At 33.8% G+C, this 21422-nt stretch overlaps 1 protein-coding gene across 3 annotated transcripts in view; it reads right to left on the bottom strand.

The window, feature by feature from the left end:
* The window catches only part of JMJD1C (jumonji domain containing 1C), a 342815-nt gene that overhangs the window by 82043 nt on the left and 239350 nt on the right, over positions 1-21422 (bottom strand). For 2 of the 3 annotated variants that reach the window (XM_012657520.1, XM_012657511.1), the window contains exons 1-2: positions 14731-15323; positions 10644-10757 (exon numbers count right to left, since the gene is read on the bottom strand). Coding sequence is in view for 1 of the 3 variants with exons in the window: in XM_012657501.1 (XP_012512955.1) it covers positions 10644-10757 (114 nt within the window). In the remaining 2 variants the exon portion in view is untranslated. Of the gene's footprint in view, positions 1-10643; positions 10758-14730; positions 15324-21422 lie in introns of those variants that run through there. The other variant, XM_012657501.1, reaches the window with a different exon arrangement.

Here is a 21422-nt window from a genome sequence, read left to right as displayed (position 1 = left end):
AATTACCATATTACACAGCAATACTCCTAGGTAAATACCCAAAACAACTGAAAGGAAGAACTCAAAATTTGTACACCAATGTTCATAGCAACATTATTGCAATAGCCAAAAGGTAGAAACAACCCAAATATCCATCAGGAGATGAATGGATAAACAAAATGTGGGATATACATACAATGGAGTATTATTCAGCCATAAAAATGAAATTCTAACACATGCTACAAAATGGTTGAAACTTGAAGACATTATGCTACGTGAAGTAAGCCAGCTACAAAAAGACCAATATTGCATGATTCTGTTTACTTGAGGTACCTAAAAAATACGCAAATTCATAGACAAAGTAAAATAGAGGTTAATGGGGGTTAGGGGAAGGGCAGAATTGGGAAATGGGGAGTTACTGTTTAATGAATGCAGAGTTTCTGTCTGGGATGATGAACAAATTCTGGAAATGGACAGTGGTAATGGTTGCACAATACTGTGAATGTACTTAATGCTACCAATTGTACACTTAAATGGTTAAAATGGTAAGTTTTTCTGTTTGCTTCTTTTAAACAAATGTTCATTATTCCTCCATTCAACGAGGACAATGGGGTTGAGATCAGTCAGTGGCTTACCCAACTAAAAATGGTTAAAAAAATCTCCTTCTCTCATCACTATTCTATCTTCACAGGAACATTGGTATAGTTAGGGTTTAGGTAAATAGTCCATTCTGCTTATTCACTTGACTTTATGTATTTAACCAATTCTGCTGTCCTAGTGGCTTACTTAATTTTTAATATTCATCCTGAGATATCTCAGGGGTCATCTATTCTAAGAACAGGAACATCCCCTCTGTATCTCTCCCATAACCAGAATGGATTCCTTACATCTCCCTGATGTCTGTTACTCACTACATTTTGCCTATATTTACATTTGTATTTTTCCATGTGTGTTAAGGTATTTGTATTCCAGAATATAACACAGCAGTTCCTTAAATATATGAATAAATAGCCCTCAACCCATATTATTTATTGACTAAGGACTAGTACTGTTTTGTCTTTAGTCTGAGCCTTAGAAGACTTCGATTTTAGACAATTCCTTTGGCAAGAGGCTGACAAAGCTTCATTTTGAAGTATTTTATTTTTCAACTTTAACTTTGAGGAAAGCTACATCTTCAGAAAACCTATATGTACAACAAAGAAAACTACACAGCTGGAAAAAAAAAAACCACAAAGACTACAAAACATCTTAATCTGTTTGGATTCTTTGCCTAGGAAACAAATGAATCTGAAAATAATGCACAAATTTGAAGCATACCTTGATGTCAATGTGTGCAAAGTCTAGGGAAGTTGTACAGGCAATAAAATTGAGAAAAAACTTAGTCATTTATTTAGGAAAGATATCAACTGTAAGAAAAAAAAATGCCAAATGAAAGAGAATAATACACAAATAGAGACACTTCCCATTTGATGGCTCACAAATGGTACAGCAGAAATAACATTTTGGAATCGAGAGTTTTGGGTTCAGGTTCTATTTTGGCTACCATTAGCTGTGTGAACCTAGATGTCAAGTCACAACTTTGTCAAACTTTACCTTCTTTACCTGCAAAAATTACTACCATATATTCTCCTCCCTTCCTCATACTTCTTCCTCCTTCTCCTTTTATTCATTCCCTTATACCACCTATCTCATTTACTAAGAAACATAAATATTAGATCTAAAAAGTCTTGTAAAGGAGAGAGGACAGGTGGGTGAATTGATACTGAGACACAAAAGTCACATGAAAATGAGTATTATGAGAAGGAAAACCAACGAGTAAGCAGAAGAAACCTATCTAAAGAATTGGGACTAGGGAAAGAGAGAAAAGGGACTATATGGTGACTTCCTGACTTTCTAGTTCCCAATTCCAGGCTGAATAAGGTTTTGCTGTACTTTCTTGCTATGGATGTACCATGACATTGCCTGCTGTATCTTTATAATACTCATTCCCTTCTTAAATTTAATCTAGTTTACGTCGGTTTCTATTTTTGCTACTTTCTCATTTGTTAGAATTCTCAAAGAGTTTTGTGGATTAAAATAAACTAATATGTACTCTGAATGCATTACACAAAATTAAGAGTATAATACAATCTGTTTCCTCATAAGGCTAACATAAGAACTAACTACAATAAAGCACATAAACATATTTTAGAAATTTTCAAATTTTAAAAATATAAAATATTAACATTACAGTGAGGAATTAAATTTTAATCTTGAGGTTTTAAATAATATAGCCATGCTTTAGTAAGATTATGCAATTGCGAAAAGGGACAAATAAATACTGTTATCCTATTTTGAATGGCAAAAAGAAACTAGAAAATCTTTCTCAATGGTAACTAGTGATGGCTTAGAATCTTTGGAATCTGATGTCTACAAGCATAATTTCACATACTTTAAATTCCTAACAGCAGCCACAAAAAATTAAAAAGAGACTGGCAGATTTTTCAGCATATGATCATAGCAGATTTGGGATCAGGAGAGAACTACTGCCGTGACTTATAAATGTTTTCAATCTGAGTATTGCAGAATGGCTCATACTTGGGCCAAATTTCAGTCAAAATAACATGTTCCTGGACTCCAAGCATACATTTTAAACACACCGAAGTTTTGCAACCAATTTTCACAAATGAAGAACTCCTCTTTTAATGGCAGCAGAGATGCATCAAAACACCTGATTGATTTATGGGACCTTAATAAGCATGTTTCATAACATTTTTGAAACTATATAAAATCATGTAGGTAGGTGATAGAAGGAATATGTAAAAAATACAGAGCAAAATTACAGAATATTAAAACATGATGTACGGACTTTATTTTTTAAGGCTAGTCAAAAGAACAGTAGGAGTGGAGAAGGAACAAAGAAATCTATAATTGGTTGTGATCGATTAGTTGTAAGCACCACTGAACTTGGACCAGTTGTACCAACCATAAATTAAAAAAAAAAAAAAAAAAAAAAAAGGAAGTACAAAGACTCTGCTTTAGCTGCTAGTTCCCCTTTTCTTTTCTTTTTTTTGAGACAGAGTCTCATTCTTTTGCCCTGACTAGATAGAGTGCAGTGGTGTCATCATAGCTCACTGCAACCACAAACTCCTGGACTCAAGCAATCCTCCTGCCTCAGCCTCCTAAGTAGTTGGAACCACAGGTGCACACCACCACGCCTGGCTAATTTTTCTATTTTTAGTAGAGACAGGGTCTCACTCTTGCTCTCGCTCTTGCTCAGGCTGGTTTCAAACTCCTGAGCTCAAACAATCCGCCCGCCTCGGCCTCCCAGAGTGCTGGGATTATAGGCGTGAGCCACCGCGCCTGGCCAGTTCCCCTTTTCTTGTTGTCCACCCTACTATTCAGGCTTTAGCTTGGCTCTACTATTGCAAGCTGTCACTTTTGATGAGAAATGGAATAAAGCCAAATATTACACAATAGTTGTTTCCTGCTGTGGCCTCATCTTCTAGACCACCCCCAAGGCCAGACCAGCCCATGGATGCTAATCCTACCAAGCCAATAATCTACCAATGGTCAGTTTGGAGCTGTGGCTATGGTTTTGCATTTTTTATACTCTTGGCATAGTGTATATGCTACAGTTGTTCTTATTTTACTGCTTTTATGTCAACAAGGCACCTCTAAAATCAATCAAATGCTAATAAGTCAAACTGAAACAGAAAAGGGAGATGCATATGAAAACTCAGGGAGTAATTAGAAATGTGCTCAACACCTGCCAAAATATAATTCAGAAACAGATATAGAAAAATGAGAGTAGAAAGACCTGTATAAGTACTGTTCATCTAAACAATCCTGGTTTTCCAATTTGGCAGAACTTTTGATTTGCATCTAGCACTCCCTAACTCAAAAGTTCTCTCTCTAAAACCAGTTTTAGGTTCAATGCCTGTTATCCTAGAGACTATAATTTTAAGGCTTAACTTGTTTATGTTAATGTTGGTCAGAAATGGCTATTTTGCCACCTTGAGTAATTTTACAGAAATTTGGGCCCTGAATGCTGGGAAGGAACTTCAAAGATCATTTAGTCCAACTCTTTCATTCAATGATTAGAGGACTTCCGGCCCATGGTATTACATCCACAAAGCCTCTCCTCAGAGCCAACCGAAGAAAAACAATTCTGTACCTTACTACTGAGCACCGCTTATGCTTTCTGAGATAAAAATAACTATCAGCAACAAATGGAGTTTATGACTTTCTCTGGTAAAAAGGTAATGGTGTATTATGAAGGACAATACCACAATAAGGTTCTGTAGCCATCTTTTCTACTAATATCATTTTCTTAAAATAATAATTTAAGAAGTCACCACAAAATCTTACCTACTTATACTTTTTAAAAGAGGGGAGGGAAGAAAAAAACACTACTACAAAACAAGTTCTATTATACACTGACAATGGGTTACACTAACAACTGAAAAAGTTTATTTAGCACCATCTGCAGAAAGAATGCTAAAGGTTCTAGAGAAGGCAAAAAAGGCATTGTTAAAAGAAGAAGATGGTGGCAGAGAAATGTCCAATGAGTGTCCGAATGGAAGGAAGAAAAAGATGTTTCAAATATCCACCAAAAAGAGACATTTAGACCATGTCTAGATAATAGTTATCTTCTATTGAGCAGTTTCTAGCTCATAATAAGCTCTTTATTATACCATTTCATTTAATCTTCCTAACAACCCTGAGGTAGATGGTACCTTTATTTTATGGATGAGGAAACCATTTACTTAGAAAAACAGTTTTGATTTTCCCAATGTCACATAGCTAGCAAATGGCAAAGCTTGGGTTTCAAACCATGAACTAACATCAAAATTCAAGCTCTTGATCATTCTGCTAGACTAATCTCCAGGATAAAAGATTCTAGTAAAGACCCAATCAATTAGGTGCTTCTGATATTTACAAAAAATAACAGGCCATTGTTATACAGATGATTTGTTACTCTCCTGCTACAACAATCCTTTTCCTCTTTTTATCTGACACCATCATATGTATTTAGCATGAATTCCACCATTCAAAAACAAACTCTTGTCTCTAGCTAGGCTGATACTCTATAGTCCCCTAAATCTACCTCCTTATCATTGAGTATATGCTGTCCCTAATGGCAAATATCTGGAGTCCCCTGAATCTGTCACTTCTATCTCCCTTCAAGTGAACCCCATTCAAGTTTTACCTCCTTCATCAGACTTCTTTAACCATTTCAGTCTCTACTGACATCTTTCATCTTTGTGTTCCTGGTGTCTTTATGGCAGGCTCCTTAAATCAAGTTTACTTTAAGGAAAGTGTTTTTTATGTAAATCTTATCATAGATTACAAATTCCTCAAAAATAAAATAAAGACCATTACTTATGCTTTTATCAACTTTTAAAACCCATTAAGCAACTATTAGAGAGCTGTGAATTAGTAAAAATTAATGGTAAAAGGCTGGACATGGTAGCTCATGCCTGTAATCTTAGCACTTCGGGAGGCCTGGGTGGGAGGATGGCTTGAAGCCAGGAGTTCAAGACCAGCCTGAGCAAGAGTGAGACCCTGTCTCTACAAAAAATAGAAAAAATTATCTGGGCATGGTGGCATGCACCTGTAGTCCCAACTAGTCTGAAGGCTAGGCAGGAGGATCACTTGAGACCAAGAGCTTGAGGTTGCAGTGAGCTATGATGATGCCACTGTACTCTAGTCCAGGTATCAATGCAAGACCCTGTCTCCAAAAATTTATACAAAAAAAAATACCAAAAGTGACTTAAAATGATCTGTCGTACTATAAACTGGAGTGAAGATAAACAAAAGTTTGTAAAAGCAAGTCCTTTTCCAATGCTCCAAGGCAATAGTAACATGAAGTTCTCTTTGAAGGAAATAAACTATTAGCAATATTATCCTATTACCCTGAAGAATAGATCTGCTTATAAGGAAAATCTCTATCAATAAGATTTTTAAACTTTATTGGTGGACAACTAATGTCAAATATTTAATTCAACAAAGTGTAATATTTCCCAAGTAACAACCAACCAACCAGTTAACTGTTCCCCTTGGCTGACTGAGGGCTAACTTTTACCTTACTTGTATTATCTCATTCTGGTTATGAAGCAATTCCAAACTCCATAGAACAGTAACACAAATTCAGCGGAAAAAATACATGTCTCTGCTACATTCTACTCCCCAAAATATTGCCAACTTATCCTAGGCAACTATTTGAGCTATTTTTAGTAAGCCCAATGTATTGAGCAACAATTACCTCAGATATATTTGGAAACTACAGCCAATAAATTTATGTAATCAATGATGAAAGAATTATGGGTTAAAATGAACTCAAACTGGAAAAACTACTTTATCACTGAAGGTCTATGGAAATTACAGATAAACAGATCTGGCATAGCCCAGACATTCATTTACTAGGTAATGTAAGATTCTTTTCTGTTTAGGTCTTTAAAGTACTTTCTAGTCAAGGTGCTAAGAAAATACTGAGGTTTGTTCCACCCACTCCTCCCCTTTCCTTTAAACAGCAATTCATAGCACAACAGCACCTTATCTAGTATTTAGTAAAGTACTATAGTTCAATGTCTATATTCTACAATGATAAAGACTATAGTATTAACAGTCTTATCTTTAAACTTTTATCAGCTCTTTAGGATACAAGGAAAGAGAATCATTCCTTCAGGTCTAGGATTTATCATTCTACCTTATTCTAGAGAAAACATCTCATTACTACAAAAAATTTTAATACAATAAACATGGGGTTTAATTCTGGACAAGCACATTCTGCATCAAATCTCTAATGGTTTTAACTAGTGCCCTTTGTTTTATTTATCACATTTAAAAGCAAAGAGCATTGGAGTACCTAGAAAATACTGGACTAATAAACCAGACCAAGCCAGATTAACTGATACAAATCATGTACAACTTTCAGGTAAGAAATAATGTCTTTTATATCCTCTATAAGCAACCAAGCTGAAAACTGCAGGTATGTGCACAGCCAGTAGCTAAAATCCAGGACAAGATGATTTCAAAATCATATTCAAAGTTTAATGTTCTATTTCGTTATCAAATTTTACTGTAAATTTGATGAAAACTGTTATCAAATTTAATGGAAATTTTTTGGACTTCTGTGATCATACTCTAAAGTAACAATACCACAGATATTCTATAACAAAAAAAAAACCTATAAAAAGCATCTCGAACAAGCAATAATCTGTTTTTTCCTCCATCTTCTCAGCCAGCTGAAAGACACAGTAGAATCTGCTGAGTTCCCTCCTACTTCCTCTCCCTTTTCCCTTCCCCCTCTACTTCAAAGAAAGTTAACTGCAGCCAGGCATGATCAGAAAACCTAAAAGAAGGAAGTAGAAACTCATTTGTGTGCACAGGGAAGGGAAAAAACACTTAAAAATACCATGGCATGTTGCTTCAGTGACCTAATTAATATGCCTCCATTATATTTTCTATAAAATGCTGGTTCAATTTTCTCCTGAGTCAATTTTCTTTCCAAAATACTGAAAACTATAATCTATAATGGTTGCACCCCAGAATAACCAACTATATGTCACCTAAGAAGCAGACAAGATCAACTAACTTAACACTTGCCATCTGATACTCAATACATTGAAATCATTCAGACAGAAGGACAGGATTCAAACCAATGAACTACGAGTGAAAGGACTTGCATTAATCCTGAGTTATCTGTTTCCTAACCATTACTTTACAATGTATTTATACGTTATCATTGTGATTTAATAAAACATGGGGCTATGCAATTGTAAAGAAAAGTAAAGAAAACATACTGATACAGAATAAAATGATGAGAACTCAAGGGGAAAGGTGGTGGATGGGAATTCCCACTGCAAAACATTTACTTAGATTCACAGCAAAGCATTATTTGTGGGAATTTAAAAAGTAAAACTTGTATACTCATCACTCTAGACTAAAAAAATATATAAAAAGGCCATTTTTAAAGAAGAGATTTCCCCCCTCCTACTTAAGAAAGTTTATAAAGGATAACTAGCATACAGATTCAAAAGAAATTGCCTCATGAAATTTAAAGAAGTGAAAAAAAATGGGGAGACCAAATTAAAAGCTTGTTCAAGTGTCCCCAAATTCCCTTTGACTTACATTGAGTTACCCTAAGGTTAAGATAGGTCAAGATACTATTTACAAAATCTATGCCAGTTAACAGCAGCCATGTTTAAAATGCCAAGGAATTTAACGTAGTGCTTAGACTAACTGGTTAGAAAAAAGGAATCCAGGACAAAGCCATTACATACTCTATAAATTTTTCCTCTTCCTAGAATGTCTATATTTCACAAATTCATTTAAACAAGTAAATTTTAAAATAGACTGAGCCTTCTTAGGTCTCTATAGTAAATTTACATTCAAAATGCTAAAATGTCTATCATATTTACATACTAGAGAAAATATTTTTTACATTTTTCAATCTGATTAAAAACCCTAATAATGGCCAGGCCCGGTGGCTCACGCCTGTAATCCTAGCACTCTGGGAGGCTGAGGCGGGCGGATTGTTTGAGCTCAGGAGTTTGAAACCAGCCTGAGCAAGAGCGAGACCCCATCTCTACTAAAAATAGAAAGAAATTAATCGGACAACTAAAAATATATATAGAAAAAATTAGCTGGGCATGGTGGCATATGCCTGTAGTCTCAGCTACCCGGGAGGCTGAGGCAGAAGGATTGCTTGAGCCCAGGAGTTTGAGGTTGCTGTGAGCTAGGCTGACGCCATGGCACTCTACCCCGGGCAACAGAGTGAGACTGTCTCAAAAAAAAAAAAAAAACCCTAATAAAAATTAAAATGCATATAGAAAATCTCTGTTATAAACCATCACTTACTACTAAAACTCTTAAGAAATTCTAAAATTAACGTATGCTAGATCCTAAATCAAGTGTCAAGTGCTCTTAGGTTAATTCTTTCCGACTTCTTAGAACTGAGAATTCACCTTTTTTTTGGGGAAACACAAATAGTTAAAATGTCAAGTCAGTCACTTCACCTCTGGAAAATATAGTATCCTTCTAGGCCAGAGGTCAACTTGCTTATATACTAGCAGAGCAGTTTAAACAGCTTACTAACAAAGACAATCATATTTTACCAGACCACATAAGACTTTAGCTCTTATGCATTTATTTTTGATAGAAAGAAGAAATTATCAGAAAAACTTTTAAAAATGTTAGAAATCGCCCTCCCCTTCCTTGGGTTTGCAGATTCTTTCAATCTTTATAATTTTAAAAAACATGTAGGTTTAGGCCACCTGGCAAGCATTTATGTTTAAAAGTAATTTCTACATAATGATTTCACTTCTCTAAATCAAATCTAAGCTGAAACTTCCAATGTGCTAATAATGCAAACACAGAATTAAAACATTGAGAAATCGAAGTTCCTTTGATTTCACCTACCTATTCTAACTCCTTCTACATGACTGTTAGAAATGAAACAAATGATACTAAAGAGGTCTACAGTCAGCTCAATGGCATTCACAATTAAAAACAAAATGAAACCCAAGGGAAAGGTTCCAACACTTCCAATATTAAACTGGGATTTGCTATGAGTTTTTAGCTATAAATATTATAAACAAAGAACAAAAGCTAACAGTACAAAAAACTAGGCCTTTAAAAGAAATAAGAAAAATAACATGAAAAGACAAAAACACCTTGATGTAGACTTCAAAATAGAAAATAACATTTACACTAAAGGAAGTTTCATCTAATTTTGGTGGACCTAATAGAACTACTCTAATTCCCTAAGTATTATAATTCCATGTACAAGAAATCACTGGTAATTAACACAAGACCTTTTCTTTCCATGGAAACAATGGCTCTACATTTTATTTTCTGAGAAACAGCAACTACTCTGAAATGAAATAGGAGTATTAACTTATTACTCTATCTGAAAGAAAAAGTTAAACTAATTCACTTATCCTCAATACAATTACTGTATTATATTAAACATCTGAGTAAAAAGAAACCTACCATATATAGATTATATTCAATCTAAAGTCAAAGAAGACAAACTTCTGTGAGTTTTTATTTATACTTTAAAAAATTAACTGATATATTCACTAGAAATTTAAAAATCATTTACTTAATACTTTTTTATGAGTTGTCCCACATTATTTAGATTTAAATCTATGGGAAAATGTTTTTCCAATTAAATATATTTGTATTTAATATATTTGTATTTAAATTGCAACAATGAAGAACTGAAATTTATATACAGAATTATTCAATTAATGACAATCTAAAGGAAATTTCCCCTTAAAAACAAAATAAACCATTATGCTAAACTAATATACATATAGTAAACTCTAATGTCATTTAATTAATTGACCCAATTCTTGACCTACACAGTTGGAGACAAATATAATTAATATTAATACCTAACCAGTTATTTTCTAACAATGAATATTTAGAGACTTTATTTTGGTCACTTCAGTTATTTCTAGTGACAGAATGCTGCCTGGCTCACAGTAGATTCTCAGTATATATTTGACTGAATAAATGAATAATTTATCCTACAATCAAAATCTATTAAATGCATTGGGTTCCTTGCATAACTAGATGTTAGCTGAAACTTCATATTGAAAAAGAATCAATATCTGAATATTAATGAAGTTTAATGTGAACAGTTAACTTTTAGGTTATCTAAAATTTCTTACCTGGTAGGGCTGAAAGGCACTATCTTCAGTTAAAAAATCCAGTTGTTTATCTACAAGGAATTCTACTGCAGTGATTGAATTGGGTATATTTTTTCCCACCAAGGGTTTGAAAGTCTGTCAAGAGAAAAAACAAAATAAATTTCAACGGTTATTTTCTGGTTTGTATCCCTCAAAATGTGAGAGAGTATACATTGATATAATGTATTAGTGTCATTATCACAATGGTCTGAGGACACCAATTAACACCAGTTTTCATTATAATCTAATGCTTTTATCCATACAATAGTATATTTTATATTTATTAAAAAGGATTGATGTAGATCTATATGGTATATAAAATAATTCGGGTATATTAAGCTCCAGTCCAATTTATTTTTAAAAAGGGATATAATCAAATATACATGTGTATAAAATTTCTGCTTAAGATAAAAAGAGAAATTGCTTCTGAAAGATTGTAAACTGGGTTGGAGAGCATATTCACACACTTTTTTTTAAAACTATAAGTGTTCTTTATAAAAGAGAGTAATTATTATTTCAACGTACTAGCTCATTTTTGCCTAGCTCATTCACATTAAGCAGGATTTTAAATGTTCAGGAAGCATCTGGTCTTTTAACTCCACCCCTGTACTCCCTACCCCCGCCCCTGCACCAAGCACAAATAAAAATCCAGCTGCTTCAGTGAGAGCAGCATGGAGGAAGGGAGTAGCAAGACATTGATTGGTAAGAAGCACTACACAAAACCTACCTCACAGTCAAGTGTCTCCCTATCTCCACTACGTTTTTTTTTTTTTTTTTTTTTTTTTTTTTTTAGTGAATTCAAGGTCATTTGATTTTTTTTTTTTTTAAAGGAAAACTCATCATTTACGTAAAGGATTTTACTCATATGTTGGGGTGGGGATGGAAGTGAGGGAAGCAGGGGAAGAGGACTGAAGGAAATAGGAATACCATGTATACATTTTTTATGACTATCACATTCACTTTCAAGGTAGATGAAGCTTGAATAAAAACCACGTGTCTTGTATACATGGTAATGTTCTAAAAACGTTTAATTGAAAACAAAATTCTACCATCTTAAATATTTAGTAGCTTTACAATAAAAGAATCAAAGTTTGGAAAATGGAATTAACAATCAACTCAGCTTCTAAATTACCTATATCACATGAAGAAATCTTTCTAGCTACAAGGCAACTTTGTGACCATTTGGATACAAAACAAAGCTTTTGGCATGGACAGTAAAAATCCCCAGGAGTTCCAAAGCCATTGTGTTTCCCCCTTCTATGACTTAAAAAAAAAAAAAAGGCATCTTGTTAATCACAACTAATAAATATACTCCGGGGGAAAAACTTAAAGATCTTCAGTTTGGAGTGGTTCTTAAGTAGTTAATTTCTATATTTAAGAAACATCTAAAAGAATTTAAGTTTGATTCACTGAAGTCTGTAACAATGTTTTGAATAGCTAAAATTACATGAAAATAAATATTTTAAGCATGCTTCATTTCTACACTATCCATGAACTTACAATCATCTTAATTGAAATAACATGAGAAAACTCTATCCCCACTAACTTTCAATATTTAAGATGAGAAAATCTAATCACAGTCACATCCTCCCATGTCCTAAGCTAACCTTTTAAGTGCTACATATTTATCAAAAGTATTTTTATTTGGGTGAGAAATTATATTTTCAAAGTAGAAAAAAATTTCCACATTATTTAGCTTTCTTCTTCTAATGCTGTCATCTAACATTTTTCATTTGCCAAGATAAAATTCCTAAAACATCATTTCATAAAGTCCTTCATTATTTTACTCAAAAAGTGACTAAAAGTTTGTAAAAAAATCCAAGAACATTTATTTTAGACTTAAAAAATGTCGACCACCATGTGATCAATTGACATGAAATATGTAACATAAAAAGAGAGATATTAATTCAGCTAATCTCTACTATGAAAAAGTGTTTTTTCATATTAAATCTGTCAGTTTAGTTTTTTAGTAAACTAAAAAACACTGGCACGTTCTCAAGAGGACTTTTAATCCTTGAACATTATCAAATGTTCTTTTTCTTTTCAAACAGTACCAAGTCAGGTCAATCCATGAAGGTTAACTAAAAAGGTCCACAAAAGGTATTATGTGAGTGGCTACAGATACAATTCAATTAAGCATGATTTGAAAACGAAGTAAACGCCTATCTTGAGTGCCTCTTTCTTACGCAAATAATACAGGTGGTTTGCATTTCCTACGAGACCAAATCATTTTATACTATGAAAAACATTCTTCTGAAGAGAACCTCTCAGAACTCTCCTTTTCAAGGTAGGTCAGAGTTCTAAGGGTAAATTTCAACAGGCCAGCATATAATTTAAATTACTCTGAGTTAATTAGGAAAAAAGATTTCTAGGTTAAAATTTTTAAAACATTTCTCATATCTAAAGATATCTAATTAAAATCCAAGTAAAATTTGGCTACTGGAAATATAAAAAAGACTAACTTACAACGTTAAGTTCTCTTAAGAACAAGGATATATTTCTGATACACGAATAGTTATAATAATCTGCAAATGGAGGGCCAAAGTATGTCATGCTTCTTAAATAACAAGAAAAAACCACTAATACTTTTATAGTACTTGTTAAAGAAATGTTTCAATATGTATTAAATTGAGCAACTGAATATGTCACTGTTCCTACTTTAAGAAAAAAATTAAAGGTAAATAAGACATGAAAAGATGTTAAAATACACCCTGATTTTTTAAAGTAGCAATCAACAATGTAACCATTGTTGATTTTTGTATCCATGTCTAACATATTTCAAACTGACATTAGTTTAAGAATAAAAATATACATGTTTAAATAAAATCAAATGGATCCTACAGCTTTTATGATAAATCTGTAAGTAAGTATTTCATGGGTCTAGGTGCACTGGAATGTAAAGAAACTAGAACTCATGCATAACTAAGTAATTCAAGACTCTAAAGATACATCTTTCTATGAGGAACTTCCACAGCCTAAGGGGAAGCAATGAGCCTACCATCTGATGAAAGTCACAGTATAATATGGCCCTAATCACAAAAGACTATTATTCAAATGCTGAAAAAGCCTTTAAAAATCCAAATGAAAATTAACTTAAAATTGAATATTTAGTTGAAACAAAACACTTTTTCAATTTTACTAATGGACCTTTTTTAAAGGTCATTTGTCAGTATTAACCATACTTTAAAAATAGTCTAAAGCCAAAATAAGTATAGTCGAGAGCTTGCATTTCTAGTAGGGCCTACCAAGCTATAGGAAGAATGCTTAGAACAACTGTATCCTGTTTGGGGCTCCATGCTGCACCACATTCCATTCACATGAGGAAGAGGCGAACAGATGAGCCCTCCCGAAAAACATTTTTAAAATAAATCAGCTACAGCTCTCAAACACAACTCAGCTGCTCAAACAAACCATGTTAAAGCTCACTATTTAACATTTAACAGGAAATTCATGGAGCTTAATGCCTGCCGTCTGAGTTTCTAACAATCTACAGTTAACGATTCCTTTTTCAAGTTAAAAAAAAAAATCAGGTTCATTAACTACAAAAATACTGATATAAATCTCACCAAGGGTAAATACCGAAGCAAAAAAACAATCTAAGCAACATTAGAAGTCAAGGTTTAGTCTACCAAAAAAAAAAAAGACTGGAGTGACTTGAAAGAACAAAGTCCAAATTCCCACCCAAGCAGGTCTATCGAAAAACACGATAATGTTAGAAAACAAGTTGGGGGTGGGGAAGGGAATACACCACAAAATAAACCTTACAAAACAAATATCCCCAATTCCCTTGAAACATTACAGTCTAAAAAATCCTAATTTGAAACACTTCTGCCATAATACTTTAAACAATAAAACTCTAGTTTTCAAATTAATCTTTTTACAGTGTTATTAAATTACTACAAACACAATAAACACCTTTCTAAACAAACAAAATAGTTAAAAATTCTTAAAACTAGAACACTGAGACTAGATCTATAAAAGGCAGTGACCTTAATTCGTAAGGCTGAGAAGCAAAACCAAATGTAAATTAAGACAAAAGAAAAAGGAAGCAGAAAAATACAAACCGTACTTTGTTCTTGAGAATTTTAAAGTATCTTTAAATCTCAGAAATCCATGACAAGGCTTTAAAGGTCAATAAGTATAGCTGAAATTTCCACTTTGTTCTTCAGCAGTATTTGTTTCATCTAGCATAAATACTTCTTTAGTCTTCAAAAATCACAGGCAAATGGCTCTCAAACCAAGCATTTCTGAGCTCACTTGCAGCGGCGTCATTGTATAGGAAGAAAAGCCAAGACCACAGAACGAAGCAGAAGCTGTAACCTAACAAGTCTCCGACGAGCAAATGACGATTTTCTGTCTGCTCTGGCTCAGCCCTGGCAGAGATGAGGATTACAACTCGCTCTTTGTCATCAGCACTGTGGTGTTAACGACTAAGAAATCCTGCAGCTGAAGCACTACTGCATCCTCCGATCTGGGTCAGGATAATTTCTCCCGAGGTCGCTTACATAACCAGTAAGATACTCCAAATAAAGAGAACAGCCATCCATCAGCTAGAGAAAGCCTTTCCCACTGTACTCTGTCTGCGTGGAAACACACTGCAGTAGCTTCCAACAGTGCAGACACCCAAATGAGAACGAGTACTTGGCTGAGGGCACACTGAGAGAAGGGAAGAGGCGGTGCTCTGTAAACTGTAACTAATCCCCCGTCACAGGTGCTGATGGAGTCACTTCCAGCACGAGTCACATTACTGGTGATTACTCATTTGGCTGCGGCCATAGAGACTGGCTCATAATTTTAACAACAGACAAAGACAGACTAGTGGCGAGACTGAGAGCTCAAGTTTACTGTCTCCTCCATAAAGCAAATGCAAATACAAAGTTTTGCTTTCCAGATTCAACAAGGTGAGAAAGTGCAAAAAAGAAATAATATGTAAATATCTCTCAAGTTGGCAAAAATAAAGCATAACTTTAAACCATCAAAAATATTTTCAGTGTGTTTTCAAGGAAGGATTTATTTTTTAGTTTAATCATTTCACCTTAAAATACAAAAAAACTCAGAAAAAAATCAATTTAAAATATTTTTAGTGTAACAGTCTAAGTGAAATCAAACAACATAGCCAATAACCTCAGAGATACTTTACTCAAAAGAACAACAAACTGGTAACACTTATCTTGGCAGATTTAAAAATACTGAAATATTTTCATTCTTTGTAACAAAAATTTAATCTAGATAGCTGTCAGATAAAGACTTATAATCTGAAAGCATAAAATATATTTTTCTTATGTGTTATCTAATATATTCTCTTTTATCTAAATTCTAGAGTTCTGTTGTTCAATATGATAGTGACTAACCCTATGTGGCTACTGAACACCTGAAATGTGGTTAATGTGAATTGACATGTCTGCTATATGTCTAAAATACCGAATATGAAAAAAGATCATCAAGTATCTAAAAAAAATTTTATTTTATCTTTGAAATTAAATTTTGGATAATTGGGTTAAATAAAATACAGTAAAATAAATCCACCTACTTTAAAATTTTTCCTGTAAATACTGAAAAATTGAAAATCACACCCATGGCTCACTTATTTCTACTGCACAGGGATGCTCCAATTTCTCATTTTACAGTATAGGCTTTCATGATGATATTAAGGCTAACTTCAACTACTCCAACAAATCAAAGAGCAGAGATAGGAACTATTTAATATAAATTTGTGGCTGTATGCTAAGTATCAGGTTGTATCTACTAATTTGTCAGTATAATTAAATTTTACCCTTTAGATCACTCAGTAAAATTTGCCAATTTCACTAACTTAGAAAAGGCAAGTCGGCCATATGTTCAGTCAACTGTGCTTCTGTATTAAAATTAATCGAAATGTTTTCACTTATATTGTAGAGATTATGTGAAGAAATAGAGGAAATATGTATAATACCATGCATTGAAACTTTGAAATTATACCTGTAAATACAAGAAAATATTTCATCTTTTTTTTGTCCACCTACATGTTATAACATAATATTCCCAGATTGATGAAACTTTTTTTAAATTTAAAAATATTACAGAGGTACAAATATTTTTGGTTACATGTATCGCCTTCATAATACCTGTTTTTTAATGATGTAAACAGTCTTTTATTATAAATTTGTCCCCATGTAGATATCTCAATTTCAGTAAACCTAAAAATTCATACTTTTTAATACTACATACATATTTCCTTTATACCTATTCAAGATGTATCACTTTCATTTCACAGAAATTATCAGGTTAACTATAGAAAAGAAGATACTTTCAATTTAGTATCTGATGGACATGCACTTATAAAATCTTTTGTTTTAAAAAATGAAAGGAGGCCAGGCATGGTGGCTCACGCCTGTAATCCTAGCACTCTGGGAAGCTGAGGCGGGCGGATCCTTTGAACTCAGGAGTTCGAGACCAGCCTGAGCAAGAGTGAGACCCCGTGTCTATTAAAAATAGAAAAAATTAGCCAGGTGTAGTGGCGTACGCCTATTGTCCCAGCTACTCAGGAGGCTGAGGCGGGAGGATCTCTTGAGCCCAGGAGTCTGAGGTTGCTGTGAGCTAGGCTGACACCATGGCACTTTAGCTCGGGCAACAGAGCCAGACTCTGTCTCAAAAAAAAAAAAAAATAAAAAAATAAAAATGAAAAGAGATGGGCAATGATTAGCCTTCAGCTGTGAGTAAAATATGGCTTTACTTTGAAGAACATGGGTGGTGCTAAAATATAACATTTTATTTCATAGAACCTGATGATGCTAAAATGTAACTTTAGAACTAAGTGTTTTTAATAATGCTGTGAAGTGTATATTAAATCACACATATCCCAATAATTCTTTCATAATTAATCACTTAGGCATAAAATAAAAACATATGGAAATAAAAGAACTCACAATGTCATCATATAAGTTACTAAAAAAACTGGGTAAATATGGAAGCCTTATTCTGAGGTCTAAACAACAAGGAAACATCAAATACTTGATATAGTTTGATATTATAAACTATCAAATTTTAAGTACTTTCATACATTTCTCTAACTTATTGTACATTAGAGAATGAGCCTATTATTTCACAGGATTCATCTTACAATCTTGCATAAACTCAGGTTTGACCAGTTTGTATATGACATAAATTTAAAAACAGCTGTCTTTGCTCAAGTACTATTAGTTTGCTATAGAATAAAATAGCACATAGAACTATACTTAGCTAACAATACAATTTCCTCAGTAGTCATACATTCCTAGTAAGCTAGACTGCACCATTTTTACAATAAAAATGTAATTAACATCAATACCGAAAAACCAAACATTCATTTTAAAACAGTATTTCACACTACATCATGGTTGAATTAAAACAAGACACTTCTCCACTGTTATGTAGAAATACTATAGTCAATTCTTGATGCAAAGGAAAGATGCAGGGAGTTACAACTAGTTGATAATAATGGATATCTTTTAAATATTTAAAGTAGGCTTGACTGATATTTTTATAAATATATTAATGTGATTTCGGCCTGGTACTCTAGTAAATTTCTAATACAAACAAAAACAATGAATAACAACATTGAGAACCCACTTGGTAATAAGCATAAATTGCTAGGTTTTACATCAAGTCTCCGTAACTCTCTCCTGTTCTTACAATTCATTAGGAAGGTAGATCCCATCTTTCACAGAGTAAAAAGCACCAATTTGAGAAGACCAACATTTTAGTCCTCTAAATTGGCTGTTTATATGGCTTATACCTTCCTTACTGGATTAAGGAAAAAAGGTGAAGAGTTTCTGTTAAGAAATCTTTTTTGTTGTTGGGAGGTGGAGTAAAAGGCTTTTATTGGCTGCTAAACCAGGCAAGGGGAAGAGGAAACTACTCTAGTTACTGCCCAGAAATACACATCTCTAACTTCCTTCCTTTTTAGCTGGTTTCTAGGTTACAAGCTGAATAAATCAACAAAGGTCAGAAAGTAAACAGAGGCTAAAAGCAAGGCAACACTGTATGCCTATCTGAAGAAAATCTGTTCCTTACAATAATGTGAGAACCTTTTATGTACAATTAAGAGTTAAACTGGAATTTTGGTTCCATTTATCTTGGGCCATGAAAAGAATAAATCTCTCATCTTAATATATATGGAAGCCTAAACAAACCAGTGGATTGTTTCAATTATACAGACTTACAAAAAAACCCAAAAAACTCTTGCATGTTCAATGACCTAGCATTATCAATATTTTTTAGATATATGGGTAGGTTAAAAAAAAGTGAACAATAATAGCTAGAGGAATTCAACTTTGAGACAGCTTTATATGAAAGCTGACTGAATTGATGAAAATATTTTTCAATATGCCCTATTGTTTTATAAATCTATGAAAATATATAATCAAACATATAACTCCTGCATCATGGTAATGTCCAAATAATTAAGTTTTCCACATTAATGACTCTATTCAGATCTTCCATGCAATGCAAAGGTTGTACACAGTATAGTTTTATACCTTCAGAAGTCTATGAGTTCTACAAGGATTTCAAGAAGATATGAACCTCATCTCACTGACTTTTTAAATTTTCCTACATCCCCCAAGCATGTAGCACGTTCAACCAACCAATATGTCTGGAATGCCTTTTATGTGCAAGGCACCATGACTGGCCCTGGGTATGCAACGGTGAGGAAAAGACAACCAAATTCTTACCCTAGCACATTTTATAGTCTTTTAGAAGAAAAGAGAAATTAACAGAGTAATCATACAAATAAATACAAAATTACAACCCTCTTAGGAACTAAATTTATAGCTGGAGAATACCCCTTTCCCTCCTTTTTTCATTATATCCTTGATAACTGCCCCAGTCATTAAGAGAAGGGAGGGCAAACAGAATGTATCCATTTTTTACCTTTACATGTATCACGTCAGATTTTAACAACATATAGTTGCGCTAAGAAAAACCACTGTTGGTCAGGCACAGTGGCCCATGCCTGTAATTCTAGCACTCTGGGAGGCCAAGGAGGGAGGATCTCTTGAACTCAGGAGTTCTAGACCAGCCTGAGCAAGAGCCAGACCCGATTCTACTAAAAACAGAAAAAATTAGCCAGGTGTAGTGGCACACACCTGTAGTTCCAGCTACTAGGAGGCTGAGAGAGGAGGATCACTTGAGCTCAGGAGTTTGAGGATGCAGTGAGCTATGATCACGCCACTGCACCCTAGCCACGAAGACAGAAGGAGACTGTCTCTAACAAAAATAAAAGGGAGGGGGGCGGGGAGAGAAAGAAAGAAAAGAAAAGAAAAAAGAGAAAGAAAGAAAGAAAGAAGAAAAACACCACTGCTGAGAATTCTAAAAAATAAAAATAAAAAAAACATTCTCCACCAACAGTCTCTGTATTTTCAATAGCATTATGGCTGAATTCATTGTCCTTTTTCATCTTCTCCTTCTAGACTTTCTGAAAACTAATAAGGTACATACCATAACCCTAGAGTAGTCCTGTAAGTTTGTCATCCCTATGACTTTTTAGAATCACCCTGATTAATCTTCCTTCCTCCTAACATTAAGGTTTTACTTACTCTTCCTTCTCTACAACTTTGTACCTTGTGCCATTAAGATAACCAATTTTTTTCTCATAAATAATCCAAACTGTGTATCAGACCTGAATTTTCACCTTCTTCAAATCTGTAGTTGATACTGTTATTAGGACATAGTCAAATTTGTATCTCTTACCACATGAAGCCAAATATGACTAGAATTAAATGTTTAAACTTGTTTGCAAAGTTACTCACGCTTCCTTTCATAACCACTAGAATCAGTAATATCACTACTTCAGAAATAGGTATCTCTGATTGAGCCTTGGAGTTCAAGGTTACAGTGAGGTGTGATTGTGCTACTGCACTCCCGCCTGAGCGACAGAGGGAGACCTTGTCTCATTCATTCATACATACGTACATACATATCATAAATGAAGTAGATTTCATTAATACCATAATCATATTTGATGATTTGTTTCCCTTGCTCATATAATATTCTGAATACCTAATATTTTTCCTTAAGCCTTTACTGATCATAAAAATGTAATTTTCCATAAGTTATTCTATAACTCCAATTAGACTCTGATAAAAATACTAATAAGATTTAGAAACTAAAAGCAATTTTGAAGTTCATATATAAAAATAAGCAAAAATAACCAGGAAAGTTCTCAAACAATAAAAGACAGAAAATAGAAAAAAAAAATAAAAGAACTAGCTCTAACAGACATTATAACATATTTCAATGCTCCAAACAATCTAACGGTGGGATACTGAGGCACTGAAGACACAGTCATCAATGGATAATTTAGAAAATCTCAAAACTGACCCAGATAAATATAGGAATATTTAATATAAGATGCAGCTGGATTTTCAAATCAGAGGGGTTTTAAAAAAATGGAAAAACTGAATACAAAAAAACCAGGCTGTTAAAAATGGAAATGAAACTATGGAGATGAATAATCTCATCTCGTTTTTACAGATGAAGAAGTGGACTCAGATTCCAGCTTTCTCCTGTGTTTACAAAAAAAGAAGGGGAGAAAGAGGGAAGAAGGGGGGAGGGGAAGGGAGGAGAGGGGAGGGAAGGGAAAAAGTAGACTCAGAGGGTTTAAGTGACTTTTCATGTCAAAAATCTTGTTTACAGCCAGGCGCGGGTGGCTCACGCCTGTAATCCTAGCACTGTGGGAGGCCGAGGCAGGTGGATTGTTTGAGCTCAGGAGTTCGAGACCAGCCTGAGCAAGAGTGAGACCCC

This window comes from Propithecus coquereli, unplaced genomic scaffold (genome assembly GCF_000956105.1).
Source record: "Propithecus coquereli isolate 6110/MARCELLA unplaced genomic scaffold, Pcoq_1.0 Scaffold115, whole genome shotgun sequence".
In the NCBI taxonomy this organism is placed as follows: Eukaryota; Metazoa; Chordata; class Mammalia; order Primates; family Indriidae; genus Propithecus; species Propithecus coquereli.
The sequence above is the reverse complement of the archived record's forward strand: the minus strand, read 5'-3'. Positions and strand labels throughout refer to the sequence as shown.